General features: G+C 35.6%; 1 protein-coding gene across 1 annotated transcript in view; it reads right to left on the bottom strand.

Annotated features, from left to right (window-relative positions):
- Positions 1–736: 736 nt before the first annotated feature.
- HELLS (helicase, lymphoid specific) overlaps positions 737–23930 on the bottom strand; it is a 38007-nt gene continuing 14813 nt past the window's right edge. The window contains exons 7-22 of the mRNA XM_049646419.1: positions 22866–22907; positions 19077–19301; positions 18536–18718; positions 17582–17725; positions 14390–14586; positions 14097–14193; positions 12592–12753; positions 11460–11599; positions 11235–11373; positions 9810–9893; positions 9609–9728; positions 8050–8166; positions 7578–7737; positions 4997–5093; positions 4841–4917; positions 737–1305 (exon numbers count right to left, since the gene is read on the bottom strand). Of these exons, the coding sequence (XP_049502376.1) occupies positions 1211–1305; positions 4841–4917; positions 4997–5093; positions 7578–7737; positions 8050–8166; positions 9609–9728; positions 9810–9893; positions 11235–11373; positions 11460–11599; positions 12592–12753; positions 14097–14193; positions 14390–14586; positions 17582–17725; positions 18536–18718; positions 19077–19301; positions 22866–22907 (2079 nt within the window). The 3' untranslated portion in view covers positions 737–1210. The remainder of the gene's footprint in view (positions 1306–4840; positions 4918–4996; positions 5094–7577; positions 7738–8049; positions 8167–9608; positions 9729–9809; positions 9894–11234; positions 11374–11459; positions 11600–12591; positions 12754–14096; positions 14194–14389; positions 14587–17581; positions 17726–18535; positions 18719–19076; positions 19302–22865; positions 22908–23930) is intronic.

Raw genomic sequence — 23930 nt, 5'->3', positions numbered from 1 at the left:
CACTGTTGTCAAATTCCTGTCCTATTCCTGCACAATTTAGAACAGACTAGGGAAACTTAGTAGGACTACTAAACAACCAAGTTACAGGTATGATTAGCCAGCATGACTGATTCGTAAACATTCCCACTTAAAAAACACACCTGCTCTGTAGTCTGTTCATTTGAATATTCTCTCAGAACAATTTTTCTTCTAAGTCCTAGTTTGATTACCCTAAGGCAGAGATAATCTAATCTATATTGAATACAATAACATTTTCGCGAGAGACAACCTACACAGAAATGTATGGTTCAGGGAGCATTCAGGACCTCTCTTCCTTACAATCTGACATACAAGCCCTAAATTGTTCCCATTTTGGCCTTGATATTCCTCTACTATATACTATGAATTTCATAGGAATTTCATTCCTACATCTTGTTTTCTTCTCTCCGGTACGATTTACTCCTCCTACTATATATACATTTTCAAGGTCTTTGCTCTCGTTATATTCTTGTTTTGCACAATATATTACCACTTCCAACTTCTGGCTTTTTTGGTCAAGACCCTACAGTTTCTCTGAGAGCCATCTCTGCATTAACCAATGTCCAGTTGTAATCTTCATATGACGTATGTGCATAGTACTACTAATGAATAAAAATCAAGCCAACATAATAATACTGAGTCACAATGCCAGTCCAGACTTCTGCTATTACTTCACCTGAACCATTATTTTCCTGGGGGGGGGGGGGGGGATCTGAGATCATCATATAACAAACATTTATTTGGTAATTTATTTTATAGAAATAGACTCTAAAACCAAACAATTTCTTATTTAAACACCAGAAAGCATAATCCCAATCATTCCCCCATCAAAAGCCTACTCCATAAATGAAGTACCCCAAACCCATGAACTGTACTCCTAAAAGGGGGGAAAGACTTTAAACTTCCACAGGAAGACTGTATAAATCTGGCAGTGGTTAAGTACACATCAGCCTGTACCCAAGAATATTACTGAGCCCAAATAATTAACGGAAAAATCTAAACTTACTATGAGTACTTCTTTGTTCTTAATAAGGCTCAGAAAATTACCATCTATTAATTATGCAATGGTACAAGTTTCATTATGTAAACTGATACAACCAAAAAAGTAAAGCGGATAATCTGGATTTTAAAACCAATACAGGTAAATCACTAGATGTAAACAAGAACTTTAAGGGCAGTCTTTAGTTCCAATTTAAAACAAACATTCAGGACTGGAATCCTCAGAATTTTCTAGTATCTTGAAAATCCCCATCTTCTCTTTAATTGGTCCTGAGGCATTCATTTGATCTAAGAGAAAAATACATAAATGTTTTTTATTTTTTTAAACAAGTATTTATTTTTTAAAAGTATGAGAACCTAAAAAAGAATATTAGAAGAAATGTCCAATATGTTATGAAAAGAGTCATCTGTCCAAAACTTAAAAAACCACAAAAATGTGAGCCACTTTATTCCTCAATCATTAATAGTCAATGTAACAAAAGCAAGAAAGTAAAATGTACTCTTAATATAATGAGAACTGGCCTCCAAGGAACAAATATCAGTTTGCTAATCAAAATCACTTCTGTTGAATTTAAGATATATTAAGTATAGGGAAACAGTGTGAATTACATTTTCAGAGATGTCTTAAAAAATACCAAAAGCCCAGGGGCGCCTGGGTGGCTCAGTCGGTTAAGCGTCCGACTTCGCTCAGGTCATGATCTCACGGTCTGTGAGTTCGAGCCCCGCGTCGGGCTCTGTGCTGACAGCTCAGAGCCTGGAGCCTGCTTCAGATTCTGTGTCTCCCTCTCTGTCTGACCCTCCCCCGTTCATGCTCTCTCTCTGTCTCAAAAATAAATAAACATTAAAAAAAATTAAAAAAAAAACCCAAAAAACCAAAAGCCTAATATTTGTTAGTTTAAAGGCTGGAAAGCATGATACCATGAAAATTTATCTTAATACACACCCCAGCTGATAACATGTGGTCTTTTACATTTTTGTCAATGATAGCTATGGAATGAAATCTCTACTGGTGTTGAGTGGCATTACTCTGATTTCTTAGGAAGCTAAAGCATCTTTAATATGTTCCCTGGCCACTTTCCTGCCTACTCACGTTGTCCTTTTCTCTTGTTGACTTTTAGTTATCTATATGTGATAAACACTTCCTTATCTGTTAGGTGTTGCAAATATATTTCTGTGGTTTGTCTCTAATCTGTTTATAGTATCATCTGCTTTAAAAAATTTTCTTACTGTTTATTTTTCAGAGAGACAGAAAGAGAGAGATGGAGACCCAGAATCCAAAGTAGGATCCAGGCTCGGGGTTGTCAGAACAGAGCCCAATGCGGGGCCCAAATCCACTAGCCATGAGATTGTGACCTAAGCTGAAGTCGGAAGCTTAATTGATTGAACCACCCAGGCACCCCAGTATCATCTGTTTTTATACAAGTCTTTAATGTAATTAAATCTATCAATCTATAAATAAACAAACATAAAAAAAATATTTTCCTGTCCTAAAGTCATACATGTATTTTCCCGTATTTTTAAAGTTTTGCTTTTAATATTTAGGTTCTGACCTGTTAATTTATTTACAATTTGTTCTTGAGTGTGGTATGGTGTCCTAGCTGTTGATTAGAAATGTCCCGGGGCATGCTTAACAGACTGAGCCACCCAGATGCCCCAAAACTATAAAACTCTCAAAAGAAAACACCATGACCTTGGCTAGGCAAAGATTACTTACACATGACACCAAAACAGTAAGTGGTAACAAAAAAAGATAAACTGGACTTTATGAAAATTAAAAAGTTTTGCCCTTCAAAACACACTAATTAACAAAGCGCAAGATAAGGGATGCCTGGCCAGCTCAGTTGGTAGAACACGCAACTAACTCTTGATTTCAGGTCATGAGTCCGAGCCCTATTTTGGGTGTAGAGTTTAGTTGGGGGGGGGGGGGGGAAAGAGCATCCAAGATAAGCCATAAACCGGGAGAAAAATATTTGCAAAACAAATATCTGATAAAGGACTTGTATCTAGAATATATAAAGAATTCTTCCAACTCAATAAGACAACACAATTTTAAGAAGAGCTATTTGAAATGAAGCTGAAGATATCACGAGACTATATGCAGTGATGTGCTTGTAAATGTTCAACAATTGGCTTCCCGGATACCCTGCCCCATCAAAAGGCCCTGGATTTGTAGTTTTTCCTTATTTCCACGGTATTAACATATTCCTGCCTTCACCAATACTACACTACCAACATAACAGTGCTGAAGGTAGGGGTGGGAAAAGATGTGCAGTAGTATAGCTTTATACAGTATTTCCCCTACACAGTTACAATACACATAATTGGGCATAGATTACCAGTAGGTTATGAAATAATTAGGGAATGATGAGTTTTAAATATATTTGTTTACAAAATAATTTATGGTCACCAATGTAGACATCAACTCATTATTCTAAAAACTGAAAAACAGAAGAAGCAATTTATCCTGCTTCACCTGTATAAACTATATCTCAGAATAACCAGAGTTGGTAGGGAAAAGTTCTTAATAGACTCATTCTGGCTAATAAAGGAAAAACAAGAAAATCACCATTTTGCAGTCCTTAAGGTAATAATTGTTGAAAACAATCATCAGTGGATACTAAAATCATCAGGCTTAATAAAAGACAGAAAACTTGATAAGATCAGCCTGAATGACCTGACCAATCTTAGCTCACTAAAAATAAGAAACCCAGAAAAGCACTTCCTGGTAGGATTTAAAATATGACAATAGCTATTTGGTCTCAGCTGGTGACATACCATCTAGACTAAGGAAGACCTGGAAACTTCAGGACCATGTGAACTGCGTCAGCAAACACCAGAAGCACCCAGGAGGCCAGGGTGATGCTGGTGGCATGACCACAGGATCCACTTCAACAAGTATCACTGAAGTTACTTTGGGAAAGTTGGAATGAGGCATTACCACTTACAGAGGAACCAGAGCCTCTGCCCACCTATCAACCCTGATAAATGCTCCCCAAAACAAGACTGGAGCTGATTCTACCATTGATGAAATGAAATTGGGCTGCAAACATCCGGGAAAGAGAAAGTTCCCAAAACAATCTGTCATCATGAAGGCTAAACTCTTCAGCGGAAGAGTGGAGAAGGTTAAGGGTGTCTATGTGGGGGAGCCTGGTAGCTTAAAACCAGGTGGAGGGAGCTCATTAAATGCTAACAGGTGCTTTTCTCAAAGAGAGAAAGAACAAAGTATTACAAAGTATTCATAAGAAACAGAACCTAGATCTAATTAAGCCTATAGAGCTATTTACATAGCTATTTATCACTTTTCTGAAAATAAGTAGATTGAGGAACAAATCAACGAACACAAAAGGGGTTAAAAAAATCAGCCAATTTCAAAATATAGGTCATTTTATAGGACAACCCACTTTTCCTCTATGACATGCAACAATGAAAGTGAGAAGGATGTTACAGAAGAGTCATAACAATGAAATTTAGATCCTGATTCAAACTGTAAAAAAGGATTTGAGACAACTGGGGAAATCTGAATATGGCCTGGGTAGTAGAGGATATCAAGGTTTTAGTGCCAATTCTCTTAAATGTAATGACATAGTGGCTACATTTAAAGACCTGCTCTTCCCAGTAAAAGATGCCTGAGTAAAATGCCTGGGTAAAATGTCATGATTTTAAGATTCTGACAAAAGAGAATCAAAATGAAAAAAGACTAGTTAAATGTTGTGGACTATTGTGGCTGAATCAATTACATATAGGGGTACGTTAAGTATTACTATTCTCTCTTCTTACATGTCTGTTTCAGTTTCCAGTAAAAGAAAAATAAAAGGTTACTTGCCAATGAGATCACTTCGATCTAGCAACAACTCCAAATCTTTATCGCTAATGACCTTCTCTCTTGATCCTTTTACTTCTCTATAAGAAAACAAAATATTCAAGTCCATATGATAAATCAAAACTATGAATTACATTTTTTTAAATTAAAATATCTTACCTTTCATAATCTCTAGATTTTAATAATTCCATTAATTCCTTAGGGTCTAAGAAGTTCTTAGATTGATTTAATCCAGACTGACCACCTTTGAAATGATCTAGAAAAAAATTTTTCAAGAAAATCAAAACATTGAAAATTGCCTTTAAAACCAAAATATACTACATTATAAACCAATCAGAATGGTGTATGTTAAAAAGTATAGGCAAAGTCAAGTGGTGATAAGGAGAAAAGTAATCACAGCTCTCATACTTTGCTAGTAGAAATGTAAAATGGTATGTCTGCTTGGAGAAAAAATTCAGCAGGTTCCTGTAAGTAAACATGCACCCATCCAAAGACCAAGAACAAACAAATGCATGTGTCCACAAACACTTGTACAAGAACAGCTTATTCAGAAAAACCAAGATCTGAAAAACAACTTAAATGTCAACCAACAAAAGAATGGACAAACTATTAACTTCTAATATAACATAAGTGAATCTCAAAATGTTCTGCTGAACAAAAGTAGTAGCTACATACATACAAATGAATCCACATAAAGGAAAAACTAATCTGTGTCACAAAAATCAGAACAATGGCTGCTTTCTGGTGAGGAACAAGAGAGCATGGAAAATGACTGGTGTAGGGGAAAATGGTTTTGGATGATGGAACTGTTTACCTTGACCTAGAGGATAGTTACACTGTGTGTATTCATTTATCAAAATTCATCAACCTGTACATTTAAGATCTGGTTATTTTACTGTATCCATATTATACCTCAATAAAACACTGACAGTATTTTAAAAATTCTTTTCAAATTGTTCTTTGAAATTAATTTCTCAAAATACTGAAAACAGACTTGGGAAAATAAAACTAGACAAATTTTACTGAATTTAAACTATATTCAATAAAGAAAATATATTTCATCATTCAAATTCCTAAAGCAGCACAGGTGAAAAAATTTTAATTTGCACAAAATCTTCTTAGAAAAGTTCTTTTTTCCTCCAATTTAATTCCAACTACAATCTGAATGTTCCATGAAGTCAAATTAAAGATTTCTAAAACCTAACCTCAATGTCAGATACACTGGAGGAAGTATTTGCAAGTAGAGAGCAAGAAGAAAAGTAGCATAAAATAAACTAATAGTGATTTTTGACATTATGTTCCCATTACTCTAGGCTTCACAACTTAACAGATGTTTTCAACTTTTGTGATGTAGCCATGAAGACAATTTTTCCAAACAGATTTTCATACTGACTGAATAAAAGCAGAAACTTCTCCAAGGAATCTTAGGGAACAGAATATAAAATGCCAATGCCTCACCTACTTCACTTCCCCTACTTCTCACAATCTAAAACACTGTATTTTAAAGATTATATTTGAAACAATGAAAAGGACATTCTAGAGCCACATATTTTTTGAAATAGCAAGTTCAATCAAGTAAATAGTTTTTATAGCACTACTTCAATGTATCCTTAATATTCTAAAAAAAATTTTCTTTAATGTTTATTTATTTTTGAGAGAGAGAGAGAGAATCAGAGACAGAGACAGAGCATGAGCAGGGGAGGGGCACAGAATCTGAAGCAGGCTCCAGGCTCTGAGCTGTCAGCACAGAGTTGAACACAGGGCTCAAACTCATGAACCATGAGATCATGACCTGAGCTGAAGTCAGATGCTCAACTAACTGAGCCACCCAGGCACCCCGATATTCTAATACTTAATATACTGAACTTCCAAGAGGCTTAAAACTTCCTTAAAGCCTTTCGACAGGCAAATCTCTTATCAAGAATAAGCATTAACATCATGTCAGAGATTAGGATATGGCGTTTTAAAAGTGTCCTGGATAGGGGTTTCCTTGCCCCTCTGCTCCTCATCTAGACACTAATGTTTTTCCTTTGTGTTTATGGTTACACCAATCCAGTTTAGGTCTTTACAGCTACAAATTCCCCACTGCTTACTAAAATCCTAATCAAGCTGTACTTATTTATACATTTTTTTATTTTACAGAAAGAGCATGCGCACAGGTGGGTGGGGGAGAGGGGCAGTAGGAGAGACAGCCTAAACAGGTTCCACTCTCAGCACAGAGCCTGACATGGGGCTTACTCCCATGGCCCTGGGATTATGACCTGAGCCGAAATCAAGAGTTGGAGGCTCCAATGACTGAGCCACGTAATCGCCCCCGTACTAATTTCTTTTATAAAGAAATCAGTGGGGCACCTGGCTGGCTCAGTCAGTGGAGCATGCAACTCTTGATCTTGGGGTTGTGAGTTAAAGTCCCACACTGGGTGTGAGATTACTTAAAAATAAAATCTTTCAGGGGCGCCTGAGACGCTCAGTCAGTTAAGCGTCCAACTCCTGGTTTTGGCTCATGTTATGATCTCACAGTTTATGGGACTGAGCCTCACACTGGGCTTTACGCTGACAGTGCTACTTGGGATTCTCTCTCTCTCTGCCCTTCACCTGCTCATGCTCTTTCTCGCCCTCAAAATAAATAAATACACTTAAAAAAAATCTTCAAAAATATAATAAGGAAAATATCAGTAACAAAATTCCACAACACACAACAGGCAACTGAAACAAAAAAGTACTACAAAGTATTATTTACTTTTGTGGATGATCAACTTTTCCAGTTTTCTTTTAGCAGCTGCTCTTTCCACAATTTTCTGATCAATAGTATTTGCTGTGACAAGACGATATACAACAACGGGCTTTGTCTGACCAATTCTATGACATCTATCCTGGGCCTGAAGATCAGATTGGGGATTCTTAGAGTAAAAAGAAAAATAACATTTAACAGTTGAATATTAAAGTTACTTAAACTCATACTATGTGGGTAAAGTCACATGCATGCATGATCCAATCAGAATCTTTTAAATAGTGTCTTAAACTCATTGTAGATCTCTAGAATGACTTCAATGATAAAACATGTTCAAGTCTTTACACATAGGGTACTTGATAATGATTTTTGTTTTAAAATGGGATACCTTTTCAAAATAAAATTGCAAAGCATACAATGAAAGATAAAAAAAAATTCAGAATGGAAATATAATCAGCATATTGCTATACTTTTGACTTACCCAATCACTATCATAAATGATAACTGTATCTGCTGCAGTCAAATTAATGCCCAGGCCACCAGCTCGTGTACTGACTAAGAAGATAAACACCTCTGGATCTGTGTTGAAGCTGTGCATCTAAAAGCAAAAAAGGGTACAGACCCAAGGAATTAAGAAATTATTACTGCCTGGAACATGGATATGGTGTTGCATGTGGAACAACCATCTTATAACCATGTGTTTATAGCAAAGGCAGGGGGGGAAGGCAATGCCAAGGGATATAATAAGCCAGCATTCTCTAAACTAGGTATGAATTCTTCATTACCTACAGGATTTTTAATGTGGAGTAAAAAAATAACGAAAACCCCAGAAGTCATTACAGTTGAAAAAGACAGGGCACCTGGGTGGCTCAGTTCGTTAAGTGTCTGACTTTGGCTTGGGTCATGATCTCACAGCTTGTGGGTTCGAGCCCCATGTCAGGCTGTGCGCTGACAGCTCAGAGCCTGGATGGAGTCTGCTACGGATTCTGTGTCTCCCTCTCTCTCTGCCCCTCCCCTGCTCATGCTCCGTCTCTCTTGCAAAAATAAACATTAAAAAAAATTTTTTTTAAAAAGCTGAAAAAGACTAATTTGCTCGAAAGAGGTAAAATTATCAAAGACTTCCTTCCCACAAAATAAATAATTGTAAGCATATCCACTGCCCAAATTAAGATAATAAACCAGGGACTTTAAGAAGCACTCTTATCAATTTGATCTTCAGAGGGGCTTGACACTGAGTTCAGTCAGGCCAGTCACACAGGTAGGTCATACCTATGTAACTAACCTTCAGTGGAAACCATGGACACCAAGGCTCAGATGAGCTTCCCTGGCTTACTTCACATGTGAGGTTACAAATTGTTCCTGAGAGAGCACCTGGGTGTCTCCAGTCGGTTAAGAGTCTGACTTCGGTTCAGGTCATAATCTTGCGGTTCGTGAGTTTGAGCCCTGCGTCAGGCTCTGTGCTGACAATTCTGAGCCTGGAGGCTGCTTCAGATTCTGTCTCCCTTTCTCTCTGCCCCACCCTCACTCATGTTCTCTCTCAAAAATAAACATTAAAAAAATTAAAAAACAAAACACCCAGGTGCCCCTGTTATCTCAATATTCTTACAGTGGTGGTGAAGTAGGATATTATGAAGTAAAGGTGGACCAAAAGACACATATAATTTAAGAATCATTAAGACTTAGCGGTGCCTGATTGGCTAAGTCAGTTAAGCATCCGACTTCGGCTCAGGTTGTAATCTCAGGGTTCGTGGGTCAAGCCTGACATCGGACTCTGTGTTGGCAGCCCAGAGCCTGGAGTCTGCTTCAGATTCTGTGTCTCCCTCTCTCTGTGTCCCTCCCACGCTTGTGCTCTGTCTCTCTCAAAAGCAAACATTAAAAAAAAAAAAATCATTAAGACTTATTATAACTAAAAAATGCTTAGGTTTTTGATCCTGTTACAAGGTTTTCAGTCTATCAACTTGTGGGTCTACTCTGAACATTACTTTAGAAATCAAGATATGAATTACAAAAAGGAATTTGATACGTATGACATAGTCTTACATTTTTTTCTCTCTCTGAATAAGACATGGATCCATCAAGCCTGCTGAAGTTGAAATTTCTAAAGTGGCAGTAATCCATCAAAATATCTAACATTCTTGTCATTTGTGAAAATAGCAGCACCTGAAATTTAAATATATCTTAGTATCTATTCTGATTAATAGGAAGTAATTAAATAACCAAAAATCCAATCAAAAGCACAACCTTGTGACCTCTGGATTTTAGTTCTGGCAGCATTCGATCCAAAATTAAGAATTTCCCAGAATTTGTTACCAACTCTTCATCAATCTTAAAAGCAGACAAAGAGGGACAACAGAAAAAATAGAATAATTATCAATAACTTTTGTCAAATAAAATCCAGATGAACAGTTCATTTTAATGACAAATAAGTCCCTATAAAACTAAAATTTTTAAAAATTGACCTTATTTATTTGATCTTTTTAAATAAGAAGATAGTTCTTTCTCAGGGAAAGACACACTCCAGAATTTAAAACCAATGATTTCACAAAAACAAAAATCAGTCTAAGTCCAACCTTGATCTATCCTTCCCACCCCTCTCCCAAAGGCTTTGTAATAAGAGAACTGTTAAGTTTAAACCTACTACACATGTTGAAGTTTTTCCTTTATAAATGTACTTTCAATAAAATATGAATATTACTGCTAGAATTCTCAATATAAATTAAACATAAGAGCTTATAAGCAACCTAAATATTGAAGAAAATTTTCACCTGGTGACTATTAATTTCCTCATCAGAGATTATCTTCTTCCTTACTTGAATGAAAAACTGTAAAGAAGTGGTTTGCAAATGGGGACAATTTTGCCCTCCATCCCAGGGTATATTTGGCAATATCTAGAGACATTTTAGGTTATCACAACTGGGGAAAACATATTTGGTATCCAGTGACCAGAGACTAGGGATAATGTTAAATGGCATATAGTTCACAGGCCAGCACCTTGTAAAAAAGATCTGGCCCCAAATGTCAATATTGTCAGGGATAAGAAACTCTACTGTGTAAGCTAGTGTGCAATAGGGTTATTGAGGATTACTAAAAACAGATTTATTTTAATACTATGCCATTTTTCCATCAAGTGCCCAAGAAAGTAATTTCATTCACCTAATCTGAATGCCCGTAACTTAGTAAACTTTTTGGTTCTGTGACTATCTGTTGAGATGTAGGTAATGAGCAGCCAGAATGATTTTGACAAGCTAAATACTAACTAAAAGGAATACTGAAAAGGTGACAACTATCTCTAATAGATAGCAAGTAAAACACAAAGTGGAAATAAATGGTATTAATAGCAAAACAAAACAAAACAAAACAAAACAAAACTACATCAATAAAACAAAAACTATTTTCACTATCACTCTAAATTTAGGGTGATTCTTAGTGTTCAGATAAAATATGTAAATAGAAATATTTCGCTTACATGTAGAAAGTGACTATCATTCTAACACTCAAAAAGTTCTTTCAATTTTGGGGGAGATGATCTTCACTTAACTGGAAGGATTACAATCTTTATATTTTAAGGATTACAATACTTAAGTAATAATCAAAAAAACCAAATGACACTTTCCTTCAATACAAAAAAGTTACAGAAATCAAAACAGTAAATTAAATGGTACTGACCTTAAACTCTTGTGTGACCGGGTCTATTGGGTATTCAATCAAATACGGATGATTACAGCATTTACGAAGGAGCATCATTATATTCTGCAGCTTCAGATTAACTTCAGACTCTAGAGGGATATTCGTTTCCACAACAGCTCTACCAAAAACACATAATCCACGAATGTGAGAAATACAAAAAGTATCACAGTTTAAAGGATACTTAAATTTATTTTAAACTCACACCTTTCTCGGTCTACTTCTGGCTGTATTTGACTGATCAATTTTTCCAATTCATTAGGGAAATCATCTATTTTGCTGTAATTTATTGACTTTCTGGAACGCCGTCTTGGTCGTCCAGTGGGACTTAGCTCAACTGTTTCTTTCTAAAAGTGAACAATTAAAAAGGAATATGTTTAAAAAGCTATACCCTTGAATTCTAAATATATACAAAGTGTGATAGAATACTTTCATGTACAAATGTTTTAAGACATATAGAAATAATAATTTTGTCTTTCATCATCAACTTTAGTGATTTCCAAAGGCATAAAATCAAGGATCCATAAACTTTCGCCAAGTGCAAATGTGGTCATATGAAGCCTAATTATTTTAACGTTTATGACAATATCTGAGAATTAGAGTAAATGCCTTCATATCTCCATGGAAAAAATTAAGGATGGGTAGAGCTGTTTTGAACTTATATGAAGGAATTTAATAACTTAGGGGCTCCACATATCTGCAATAGAGAGTATTTCTTTGGATTAGTATTAACAACACTGCAATGAAATTCCTCACAATAAGGAACAATATTAAATTCTGAATAGCTAAAAAGCCAGATCTTCCCTTTAATTATATAATAAAAATTGGGGAACAGTCTAATGGTTGTACAAAACAGAAATGTACAGACCCATAAATATTTTGAAAAGAAATGCATAGGTCCATAGCATATAGTAAAAAAATCTGGACATTTAAACAAAATCTAAGGATCTTTAACCTCCTATAAAGGGACTATGTGCTGTGTCTAGTTGGGAAATTCTTTTGGGAAATTCTTTTAGTATATTGTGTGCTTGATCAAATGTATTTCCAAGTCCATCACTCCACAGCATGACTAGGGTTAATCTGGGACAGGAATAAAAAATTTTAACAAACATTCCAGATAACGATAAAGCAACTGATACGTGAATCATCACCTGAACTTCAGTAGGATCACAGAATTACTAGGAGGTAACTTTTGCTACTGACCTTATGCCTTATACTCCAGTTAGAAATTCACCCTCTACAAGTCCTAAAAACAGGTGATAAGCTCCAAGGCTGAAATTAACCATAAAAATTTCAATGCCAACTGTCATTTACAGTTTAGTTCAAATCCACACTCTACCTCACTGCATCCAAACATGTTTGCAATTGTACGGTTCACAATGGCTGTGTAAAAGATCTCTTGTTTCTTTGAAAGCGGTGCATAAACAACTACTTCTCGCTTAGGAGGAACTTCAAGAGCAACATCAGATTTTAGTCTTCTCAGTAAAAAAGGTGTTAGAATCTAAAATTTAAACATGAATAAACACGTGAATATTAAGCATTTCCAAGTTTTCAAGGAATACTCTCTCCACAAACCTCTTTACCCTTCTTTCTCTTTTCTTCCTATATATATACTATCAAATCTTGAAAGGGGAGATAAAATATCTCCTTGAAATTTCCCCAAACCAGAACACATCCCAAACTCATGGTATTTATCCACAACATTCCAAAATTTAACTTTTTCAAAAACTCTTAATATTATCTTGAATATTTTAATAAGTAGAAAGAAGATGACATTTGTGCCTTTCAGAATTAAAGTGATAACCCACAACATTTACAGTGAGATTTTGGACTAGCATAAAACCAACACACCAACCAACCCAGAGATGTAGACGTAAGAGTTTCCTTCTGTAAGTTCTAAAATTTCAGGCTTGAAATTATTCTCATTCATCTTCCTACTGTGTGATGTCATGTGATTTTCACATTTATAAAACAACACAGAAGTAACAGGTAATTATACCATTATTAAATTGTTGAGAAGTCTTCAGAAGAATACATAAACTTGTTTAAATAATTTTGTATCCTTTATAGCCTTATCTTGAAATACACATTGATAACTCATTTACATAAAGTTCATTTTAGGGCTCTGTAGTTGAATATTCCATAGGTACAGAGTCAAATACAAGAAAGGCTTTAAAAGAGAGAATATTACTACCAGTTTAAGAAAAAAGTATCTGTAAATAAGCTGCTCAGAAACACATATACCAATTGCCAAGAAAAAAAAAAATACAAATGATTTGGTAGGGAAAGTATGATTTGGGATTTTATTGTTACTTTCAATTTTTGTACTGTTTCACATTTTTATCATGAATATGTATAAACTTTAAAATAAAAAAATTACCATGGATTTTGAATAAAATTGTCAATGCACAATTGAGAAGCTTTTTTGGGCTCTCATATGGAAATGACCAGGAGGCCTTTGACAGATTAATGTGTCTAAAGGAAACACAGGTAGGATTGGTGGAAACCACAGAAAACAGCAAAAATGGATCATGCAAAGTAAGTGAATTATGCAAATATTATTGGCGAACATTCATAAAAATCACCCACTTTCATTTTTTGGCTGACAAATATATCAGCAACCATAGGGGTAAAAGGAATATACATGAGTAGGGCAAACTTTTCACTTGAGTTCTGCTGTAAAGCCATGTGACATCTGGGGGTGAGGTAAGAGAAAAGGAGTTAAGTTAAATTTGAGGGGTCTTCATTTTTCCAAATCTCCTACAAAGGGTTGAACAAGTAATCTGTGGGGTTCCTTTTTTATTCCTAGTAGTCCATAGTAAGCATAATAAGACTAAGTCACACCTGGTGCAGCATATGCAATACATTCTGTTCTCGTTCTTTAGCAATAATATCTTCAGCAGTTTCTGAAAGACTAGTGATATCAAACCAAGATTCAAAGCTGTAAGAGAAAAAAGTGATTACAAGTTAACCTATTACATAAATCAATTGTATTAACATAATTATCACAAAGAACTTGCCAAAAAGCTATCATTTTATTCCAACTACTTAGAAGAAAGGAATTAATTTTAACTAAGAGCACATATTTGAGAAGACTAGAAAAATAAAGAAAGTAGTTAAATAACTGGCTTACCTACCTTTTCAAGTCATCGAATACATCTGGCAACAAAAAGTTCAGTAATGACCAAAGTTCTGATAAATTGTTTTGCAAGGGAGTACCAGTCAAAAGAAGTTTGTTATCTGCATTAAATCGTTTTAACTCCCTGATCAGACGGCATTTCATGTTTTTAATCCTGTGTCCTTCATCTACTATTAAGTATTTCCAATAGCAGTGCTAGAAAAGGAATTTAGGGAAAAACTTTATAATTATGATCTCACAATTTTTCCTACAAACAATTCTAAAAATAAAACCTCCTTATTAGGGATGGATGTTCAATCTTAACCAATGGCATTTCTGTATCTACTGAGGTGACCATGTTTTCCTTCGAGCTACTGAAAGGGTAAGTAAATTTCCTAAAACGGGTATATACTTGTGTTCCTACAATAGACCTCACTTGGCTATGAACTAATAATTAAAGTCCACCTGCTATTATATATTTAAAATTTCTCTATTCACATTCTTTAGGCAAAGCAATCTGTGGTTTCCCTGTGTAATACTTTGTCAGGTTTTGATTAGTATTAAACTAGATTCCTAAAAAAGAACTAAAAGCTTTTATTAGTTCCATATGCTCTGAAACATTAAATATCATTATAATTTTCATTCTTGAGGCATACATCTGAAACTGACACTTAATGTTATGGTGTTCTCGATTTTTTACATAATTATTGGTTTATTTAGGTTTCTCTTTCTTCTGGAGTCAGTTTTAGTAATTTGTATCTTCACAGAAAGCAATCCATCTACTTTCTTTTTTTTTTTTACATTTATTTATTTTTGAGAGAGAGAGACAGAGCACAAGCAGGGGAGGGGCAGAGAGAGAGGGAGACACAGAATCCACAGCAGGCTCCAGGCTCCGAGCTGTCAACACAGAGCCCGACGCGGGGCTCAAACCCACAGACCGCGAGATCATGACCTGAGCCAAAGTCAGACGCTTAACCGACTGAGCCACCCAGGCGCCCCTCATCTACTTTCATTAAGTTGTCATAAAAATTGTTTTAATTTCTCATTTTAAAAAACCTTGTAGGGGCATCTGGGTGGCTCAGTCAGGTTAAGCATTGGACTCTTTGATTTCAGCTCAGGTCATGATCTCAGGGTAGTGAGATTGGGCCCCTCATCAAGACTCTGCACTGGGCATGGAGCCTGCTTCTTAATATTCTCTCTCTCTCTCTCTCTCCCCCTCCCCTCCCCCCCCCCCCCCCCCCGCCCCTCTCCTTGGCTCCCTCTGTCAAATAACAAAAATTGACCATGAAAAAGAAAAAAAAAAAAAAGCCAAAACAACCCCCCAATTTTTTATTTCAAGCATTATAATCTCAAAGGAGAAAAAAAAAAACCCTTGTAAAAAAAAGCAAAACCAACAAAAACAAAAAATCTTACTCTCATTTTTATTATCTTTCTCTTTTATGTTGATTGGCAAACTTAAAGCTCATCTATTTTATTGCTTAAAAATACAGAAACATGAAATATTTCTGGGAAATATAAATACCAACTTGTCAAGTTTAAGTACCCTTGGATAACAGGATTGGCAGATTGGGGGAAGAGGATGAAATGGGGCATTTTTGCATTTCACTTCAATACATTTAAAGCAGAATAAAAATTTTTTTCAAATAATATTACAACTTTAAGAAAAACAAATTGGGACTTCTTTTGCTGGTAACATGACAAACCAGATAACCCGAATAATCTCTGTCAGACATCTGTCTTAAAAAACCCAAACATAAATAAATGAATATGCACAACAATCAGAAAACCCAATGCAACAAAAATGAGGGTTCTGAAAAATGAATTGCGTGAACAGATACTTCTGTTACCACTCAGCAATAGGAGCCCTGCACCCCCAAAGCGAAGATCCTTAAAATAATTTTAAGTTCAGCGAAAGAAAATTACAAAATTCTAGCCACTAGTGAATGGACTTGACAAGAAAGCTTATCTGTTTCAATATGGGTGGGATAGGGAGATCAAAATAATTAGAAAGGTCTTCACGTTATATTATTTAGTAGGAAACTGAACTTTCAAGAAACAATGTATAGTACAACCCTATATATAAATTATACTTATATGCTAAGAAAAATATTTATATAGCAGTAGCATTCTCAGAATTAAAATTGTTTTTGGGGTGCCCACATGGCTCAATTGGCTAAGCATCCAATTCTTGATTTTGGTTCAGGTAATGATCTCACAATTCGTGGGTTCAAGCCCTACGTCAGGCTCTGTGCAGACAGTGCAAAGTCTGCTTAGGATTCTCTCTCTCTCTGTTCCTCCCTGCTTGTGCTCTCAAAATAAATAAATAAGCTTAAAAAAAATAATAATTAAAATTGCTTTTAAGTCTGCATGCTTTTTTCTACAAGCAGTATTATTTTACTGTGAAGAAGTAACATAACTGCAATTCATATTCCAAATTTCCACTAGCACACAAGTCAATTTTTTTTTTAATGTTTATTTTTGAGAGAGAGGGAGACACAGAATCCGAAGCAGGCTCCAGATTCTAAGCTGTCAGCCCAGAGCCCAATGCGGGGCTTGAACCCACAAATCATGAGATCATGACCTAAGCCGAAGTCAAAAGCTCAACCGGCTGAGCCACCCAGGCGTCCCACTTAAAATCTGATCTATCAAACAGAGAAAGGAAAAACATAGTAAAGAACTATGTGAAATAGGTGAAAGAGTGATAAAGTATTTCATACCAAACATTGAACTGATGATAGAGGCAATGAGCAAAAGTTAATATTCCAACTGTATTAAAACTTGGGCACTAATTGGTAATGTTATGCCATATATCCAGAAGACAGTCTAAAATTAACTTGTCTTCATATATTGTATTCTTATTTAATTAAAATTAAATGGATAAGTAAGTACTATATACTTAAACCACATGTCAGACATGTCTGTAATACATTCACAGATTAGGTATGTCTACTTGATTCTAACGCACTAAGATGATATTATGGCTAAAGGCAAGGTACTATAGGCCTTAGTTTTCTTGTTAGAAGACTACAACCTTCAGCTCAATCTTTCTGTTAATATAAACCTCTAGTTTCTAAAACTAGAAACTGTAAAACACAATCTGACTTCCATTAGGGAAAAAAAAATTAAATGCTACTGGATGATAAGAAAGTGCGATCAACTAAGAAAAATATGGTTTATAAGTTACAAAGAATTCAATGTAAACAAATCATACCTGTAATGCATTTCGGTCTCTCATGGCTATTTCAAATGAAGTAATTACCACAGGATGAATCTGCAGGGTCCCTTTCCGCTTGTGAATATTCTTTACTAATTTTCGACGTTCCTGCTGGGTTCCATGATATAACATAGTAGGAATCTAGAAGATTTTACATTGGAACAAAATATAAGTATCAACAATTTGGAAAACAAAACATTAAAAATTTAGGAGAGAAAAAAAAGACAATTTAATTTAATCTTAGCTCTATTTCTCTATACCAAATGAGTCAATCACTTCTAATAAATTATTTTATTACTATAAGGGAATAAGGAAAAGCCATAAAAACAAATCAAGTTTAAAGCAAGGATATAGCTAAGATGACACATATATGGAAGGTAATCACAGTAAGAGAAATAAATTCTACCTAGGTCAGACTTAGGTGAATCAAATTTCCCAGTACACTCAAAATCATCCAAGCCACCCCCTGTTGGGTTCCACGTTGGTAGCACAGAGCCTGCTTGGGATTCTCTCCCTCCTTCTCTCTCTGCCCTTCCCCTGCTCGCGCTCTCTTGCTTGTTCTCTCTCTAAATAAACATTTAGAATTATTTTTGGCAAATATCCAAAATTATTAATACCTACTCTTTTCCATATACACTAAAAGTAGATTTTGCAGACATTTGAAAAATAACTTAAATAAGGGTGTGTGGCTGGCTCAGCCCGAGGAGTGTGCGACTCTTGATCTCAGGGTCATGAGTTGAAGCCCCAAGTTGGGTGTATAGATTAAATAAACTTAAAAACAAAACAAACAAACAAAAAAACCCACACAAAACCTCAAATAAGATGTAGTGTTTCTGTAGTGCAGAAATCAACATAAATAATTATAGTAACAGTTCTACAATTTAATTCAGGCAACAAAACAATAAAAATATTTGCAATGAAATGTATTCAACAAAAGGAAACATATCTTACGTCTGGTGTAAATCTTTGGAATTCAGCCATCCAGTTAGGAAGTGTAGATAAAGGTCCACAGACAAGAAAAGGTCCAGGTACTCCTCTCTGAATCATCAGTGCAATTGTAGCAATACACTGAACTGTCTTTCCCAATCCCATTTCATCTGCTAAAATGCCATTTATTCCATTTTCCCAAAGCATCTGGACAAAATAACACACACTGTATTTAAGTTGATATAAACACCTATTGAATTAGCAATAGTTTATTCTTTTTTACCCAAAAATAATTCTGATGAGACTGACACGTTCACGGTTAATAACACTTGTGAGAAGTCAGTTATCAAAGCCATAAAAGTGTTGGCAGTCTTGAATAAGACACCAAAAATTTAGTCTTGATGGATGGATAAATAAATTAGAAAATAAGTATTTACACACAAATGTTCATTGCATATTTAATAATGAAACTTGGAAGGAACAACTCAAGTTGTGTTACAGCACATTAACAGGTTATTATATAGAAATGAACCAGTATCTTGTATTAAAACTGAGAATTCATTACCCTAAGCCATTCCATGCCTTCCACTTGGTACCACCGCATCACTCCTCCCGTGAAGTGTTTTGGTTGTTGAAAGGGTACGGGCTGTCCGTTACATTTCCGAACTGGGTCAAAAAAGAATTTAGTATTCTGCCTAACCGTTTCAGACAATCTATTTTTAATCATACTATTTGAATCTTTGTTTTTCTGAAGGTCTTCTACACAGAGATTAGAAGAGGAGCTTTCATTCTGTAAAGAAAAAACTTTAATTAGGAGTTTGGTATATAATGCTACTACCCTCTATCAGAAAACCGAATAAACTTGGAGGGCCTAGGTGGCTCGGTCAGTTGAGTATCTGCCTCTTGATTTTGGCTCAGGTCATGATCTTGTGGTTTGTATTGAGTTTGAGACCCCTGTTGGGTTCCATGTTGGTACCACAGAGCCTGCTCGGGATTCTCTCCCTCCCTCTCTCTCTGCCCTTCCCCCGCTCCCGCTCTCTCGCTTGTTCTCTCTCTCTAAATAAACATTAAAAAAACTAATCAAAATTTACCCAGTCCCATAATCATTAAGTATGGAGAATTAAAACCGTTTGTTAATAAAACCCTAGAGATGCTACTTCCATTCTCCCATAAATGCAAAGCCACTGGAGAAAAAACAACTTCTGAAAATAACTCTTACAGATTATAGGCACACACTACTGAAATGACCTTCACAAATTATACCTCCCAAACCTCTAAAATGAGCTACTCAAAAATTTATTAAACTATTTTCTTCATAATTTCTTTCACTTTCTAAAGCAAAGATAATGGATAATGTCTGTAAAAAATAGGAAAGAAAAAAAAATTTCTTATCAAGGAAACATTTACTTCCATCCAAATACTTACTTTCACTGCAGAAAAAGGGGCAAAGTAAAGTTTAAGAACTCACTACATCACACTTAAGAGTATCAATTCATATGTAATGACACTCATTACCAACTTATGACTAATGACAGACTTTACTGGTTACCAATGTCCACCACAACTCTATTTTAAGAATAGGAAAACAAGGGGCACCTCAGTGGCTCAGCTGGTTAAGTGGCTGGCTCTTGATTTCAGCTCAGGTCATGATCACAGTGTTTACGTGGGATTGAGCCCCACATAGGGCTCTGTGCTGACAATGCAGAGCCTGCTTGGGATTCTCTCTCTCCTCTGATCCTCCCCCTTCTCTCTCTCTCTCAATAAAAATATTTAATAAAAAAGAATGTGAAAAGGATGACTGAGTCAATTCAAATGAAAAAAGTCTTATAAATGAGAACTCATAAATAATGCCACAACTGGATATTCAGCTAGAAAATTACAAACTGAGTTTCACTATTCCATATGTAAAACTGGTTTGCGATAAACATCACAATCAAATATCAAAACATCAAAACCAGAACCATCAAGCTTTTAGAAGAAAACAGAATTATCTTGTGACAGGCAAAAATTTCTTATATAAGACAAATAAATCACTAACCACCAAAAGGGAAAAAGTGATAAACTGAGCTACTCCAAAACTTAAAAGTTCTGTTTACTAAAAGATATCATTAAGAAAATGAGTAAACAAGCCATAGACTGAAAGACACAGTGTATAAATCTGACAAAGAATTTATACCTTATTATATAAACAACTCATGTATCAAGAAAAAAAGCAAATAACCCAACAAATGGGCAAAAGCTATGGGCAGAAACTTTGTAAAACATACAGCCATTAAGAACATGGAAATCCCATCAAGTAATTAAGAAAATGCAAAATAAAACCAGAATATTCATTTCACATTCAAGAAAATAGCTAAAATTAAAAGACTAATATGAATTGCTGGCAATAGCATGAACAGATACTTTTATACATTGCTGGTGAGAGTAAAATGCTGCTCATTCCAGGAAAGGATCTGTATTTCCTTATAAAGTTTAACACACATTTACGATATGACCCAGCAATTCCATTCCAGGTATTTACCCTAGAATATGAAAACATGTCCAAACAAAGACTTGTACATAAATTATCATGGCAGCCTTACTCATAAGTCACAAACTGGAAATAGTTCAAATGCCCACCAAGAGAACGGATAAAGAAATTTTAATATTCATTCAATGGAATGCTACTCAGCAATAAAAAAAAACTTCAACTAGTAATAAACTCAACAATACAAGTGAATATCAACTAGCTGAGTAAAAGCAGGAAATATAAGGCTATGTATTTAGATTTTATTTGTATGGAAACTAACCCATGATAAAGGTTAAAAAAAAAAAATCAGGCAGATTTAAAAAAAATGTTCATTTATTTATTTTGAGAAAGAGAGAACACCAGCGAGGGAGGGACAGAGAGGAGAGACAGAATCCCAAGCAGGCTCTGAGCTATTAGCATGGAGCCCGATGTGGGGCTCAATCCCACGACATGGAGATCATGACCTGAGCTGAAATGTAGAGTTGGAAGCTTACCAACTGAGCCACACAGGCACTCCAAAATTCAGGCAGATTTTTGACAGAAGTCAAAAAGCAGTTGCCTCTAAGTCTGGGGGTGGGGAAATGACTGGCAAGGGATACAAGGATCCTTCTTTCACGTGGAAAGATTCTAGAGCTTGATTTGGATGGTGGTTACCCAGATGTAAGTATTTGTCAAAATTCATCAGATTGAACATGACAGTAATATCCTTATTTATCATATATTATAAAATGAGGCCAAAACTCCATAGTACATCATACAAGATTTGATTGAACCCTTATCTTTAAAAATGCAACTAAGGGGTGTGTGGTTGGCTCAGTTAAGTGTCCGACTTTGGCTGAGTTGATCTCATGGTTCGAAGTTCGGGTCCTGCATAGGGCTGTCTGCTCTCAGCACAGAGCCTGCTTGGCATTCTCAGCAACCCTCGCTCCCCGCCCTGCCACACCCCTCCTCCACTCACATTTTCTTTTTCCCAAAAAAATAATACATTCCTGAAACCATTATTACATTAGGTTAACTAACTTGGATTTAAGTAAAATTAAAACATAAAAAAGTACAACTAGTATAAAAAATATGCTAAATCTTATTTACATTTAACATTAAGTTGTAATTGTATCATTAACTAATCCTTATGCTGAACAAAGCTTAAAAAAATGCACTTAAAAGATGTAAATTTGGGGCGCCTGGGTGGCGCAGTCGGTTAAGCGTCTGACTTCAGCCAGGTCACGATCTCGCGGTCCGTGAGTTCGAGCCCCGCGTCAGGCTCTGGGCTGATGGCTCGGAGCCTGGAGCCTGTTTCCGATTCTGTGTCTCCCTCTCTCTCTGCCCCTCCCCCGTTCATGCTCTGTCTCTCTCTGTCCCAAAAAAAAAAAAATTTAAAAAAAAAAAAAGATGTAAATTTGGTCAAAATTATGGTGGCCAAACAGAATAGCTCTCACTTATAATCATGTCATCAATTTTCCCAAGAACCTATTAATCTTTGATAGGTAAGTTAATTTTTATATCCCTCGGTGAACATTTTTTCATGTTAGAATTGTTTTTGCTTCCCTAAGAAATCTTGTAATGGAAGGTACCTGGATAGTGAATACTCAGGTAACAAGGAACCTCTCTACATAAAACAGGGGGTGGGGTAAGAATCAAACCTTCCCCAAAAGAACCAAAGACAATCTTTAAGGTCAGAAACAAGATTAAGACATCTCTCACAGCTTCTACAAGCGTGAAATATATACACATGGAATGCACATATCCATATGGTTATAGGCACTTGCATCATTATTGAACTCCCAAGGACCCATAAACTATTACTTACATGGCTCCTAAATTTAGTATATCTCATAAATCTCTTACCTCATTCTCCTTTTTATTTTTTTTAGCCACAGACAAAATTTCCTAGAACATTAGAAAACAAAAATAAAGTAACAATGCATGTGGTTCATTCATTTATTTATTCAACATTTATTCTGTTCTGACTTCATGCCAGGAAATGGGGATAAGGCTCTCAAGCTAATTAAAGTACAGAGGACTCAAACTGGTGGACCTCAGGCAAAATTAAGCCTATAGTGTCTCATAAAACTCTTTGCCTTAGTTAGCAACTCTTAAAAATTGGGGTATTTCCTCTTAAATTTTCAAGGTTTTTTGGTTTGTGTTTTAAATACAAGTTTATCTGAAGAGACTTTGGTCCAAATGCATACATGTCAATAATCCTCTAGTATAGGGGTTGGCAAACTCCAGCCTGTGGACAAACTCCAGCTGGCAACCTGATTTTGTAAATAAAGTTTAATTAGAACAAAGTCAAGCTCATTTGTTTAATTTGTGTAGGACTGCCCTCCAGGCTATAATGGCAAAGTTCGGCATTGAGTATTTACCCACTAAACTATTCAAAGCCAAAAACATTATCTATACCCTTACAGAAAAGGTTTTCTAAACTCTGCTCTAGAATCTGTATTGTGGTATTCTTGGTATTTAAAGATTCACTTCCAAATGTTTTATAGTTCCACCTCTTGCCCACTTTAGGCCTCTGTGGATAGACACCTGAGTCTGCAATCCTGAGCAAGAGGTAAGGCAAATAAGTTAAAATTACAGAATAGGGGCACCTGAATGGTTCTATTGGTCAAACATCTAACTCTTCATTTTGGCTGAGGTCACCATCTCATGGTTGTGGGATCAAGCCCTGAGTTGGGCTCTGTGCGGCATGGAGCCTGCTTGAGTTATTTTCACTCTTTTCCCTCTCCCTTTCCCCCTTGCTGCCCCTCCCCACTCTCCTTTTAAAAAAATTTCTAAAATAAAATAAAATATAAAAAAACAATTAAAGTGTTCTGATTTTTAAGTATTTACTAGATGCTAAGGGTATGAAGACAAGCAATACCTGAGTGCCACTTGGTGACTTAGGTGAGTATTACATCAAATTATCTG

The sequence above is a fragment of the Panthera uncia genome, chromosome D2, assembly GCF_023721935.1.
Source record: "Panthera uncia isolate 11264 chromosome D2, Puncia_PCG_1.0, whole genome shotgun sequence".
Taxonomy (NCBI): domain Eukaryota; kingdom Metazoa; phylum Chordata; class Mammalia; order Carnivora; family Felidae; genus Panthera; species Panthera uncia.
The sequence above is the reverse complement of the archived record's forward strand: the minus strand, read 5'-3'. Positions and strand labels throughout refer to the sequence as shown.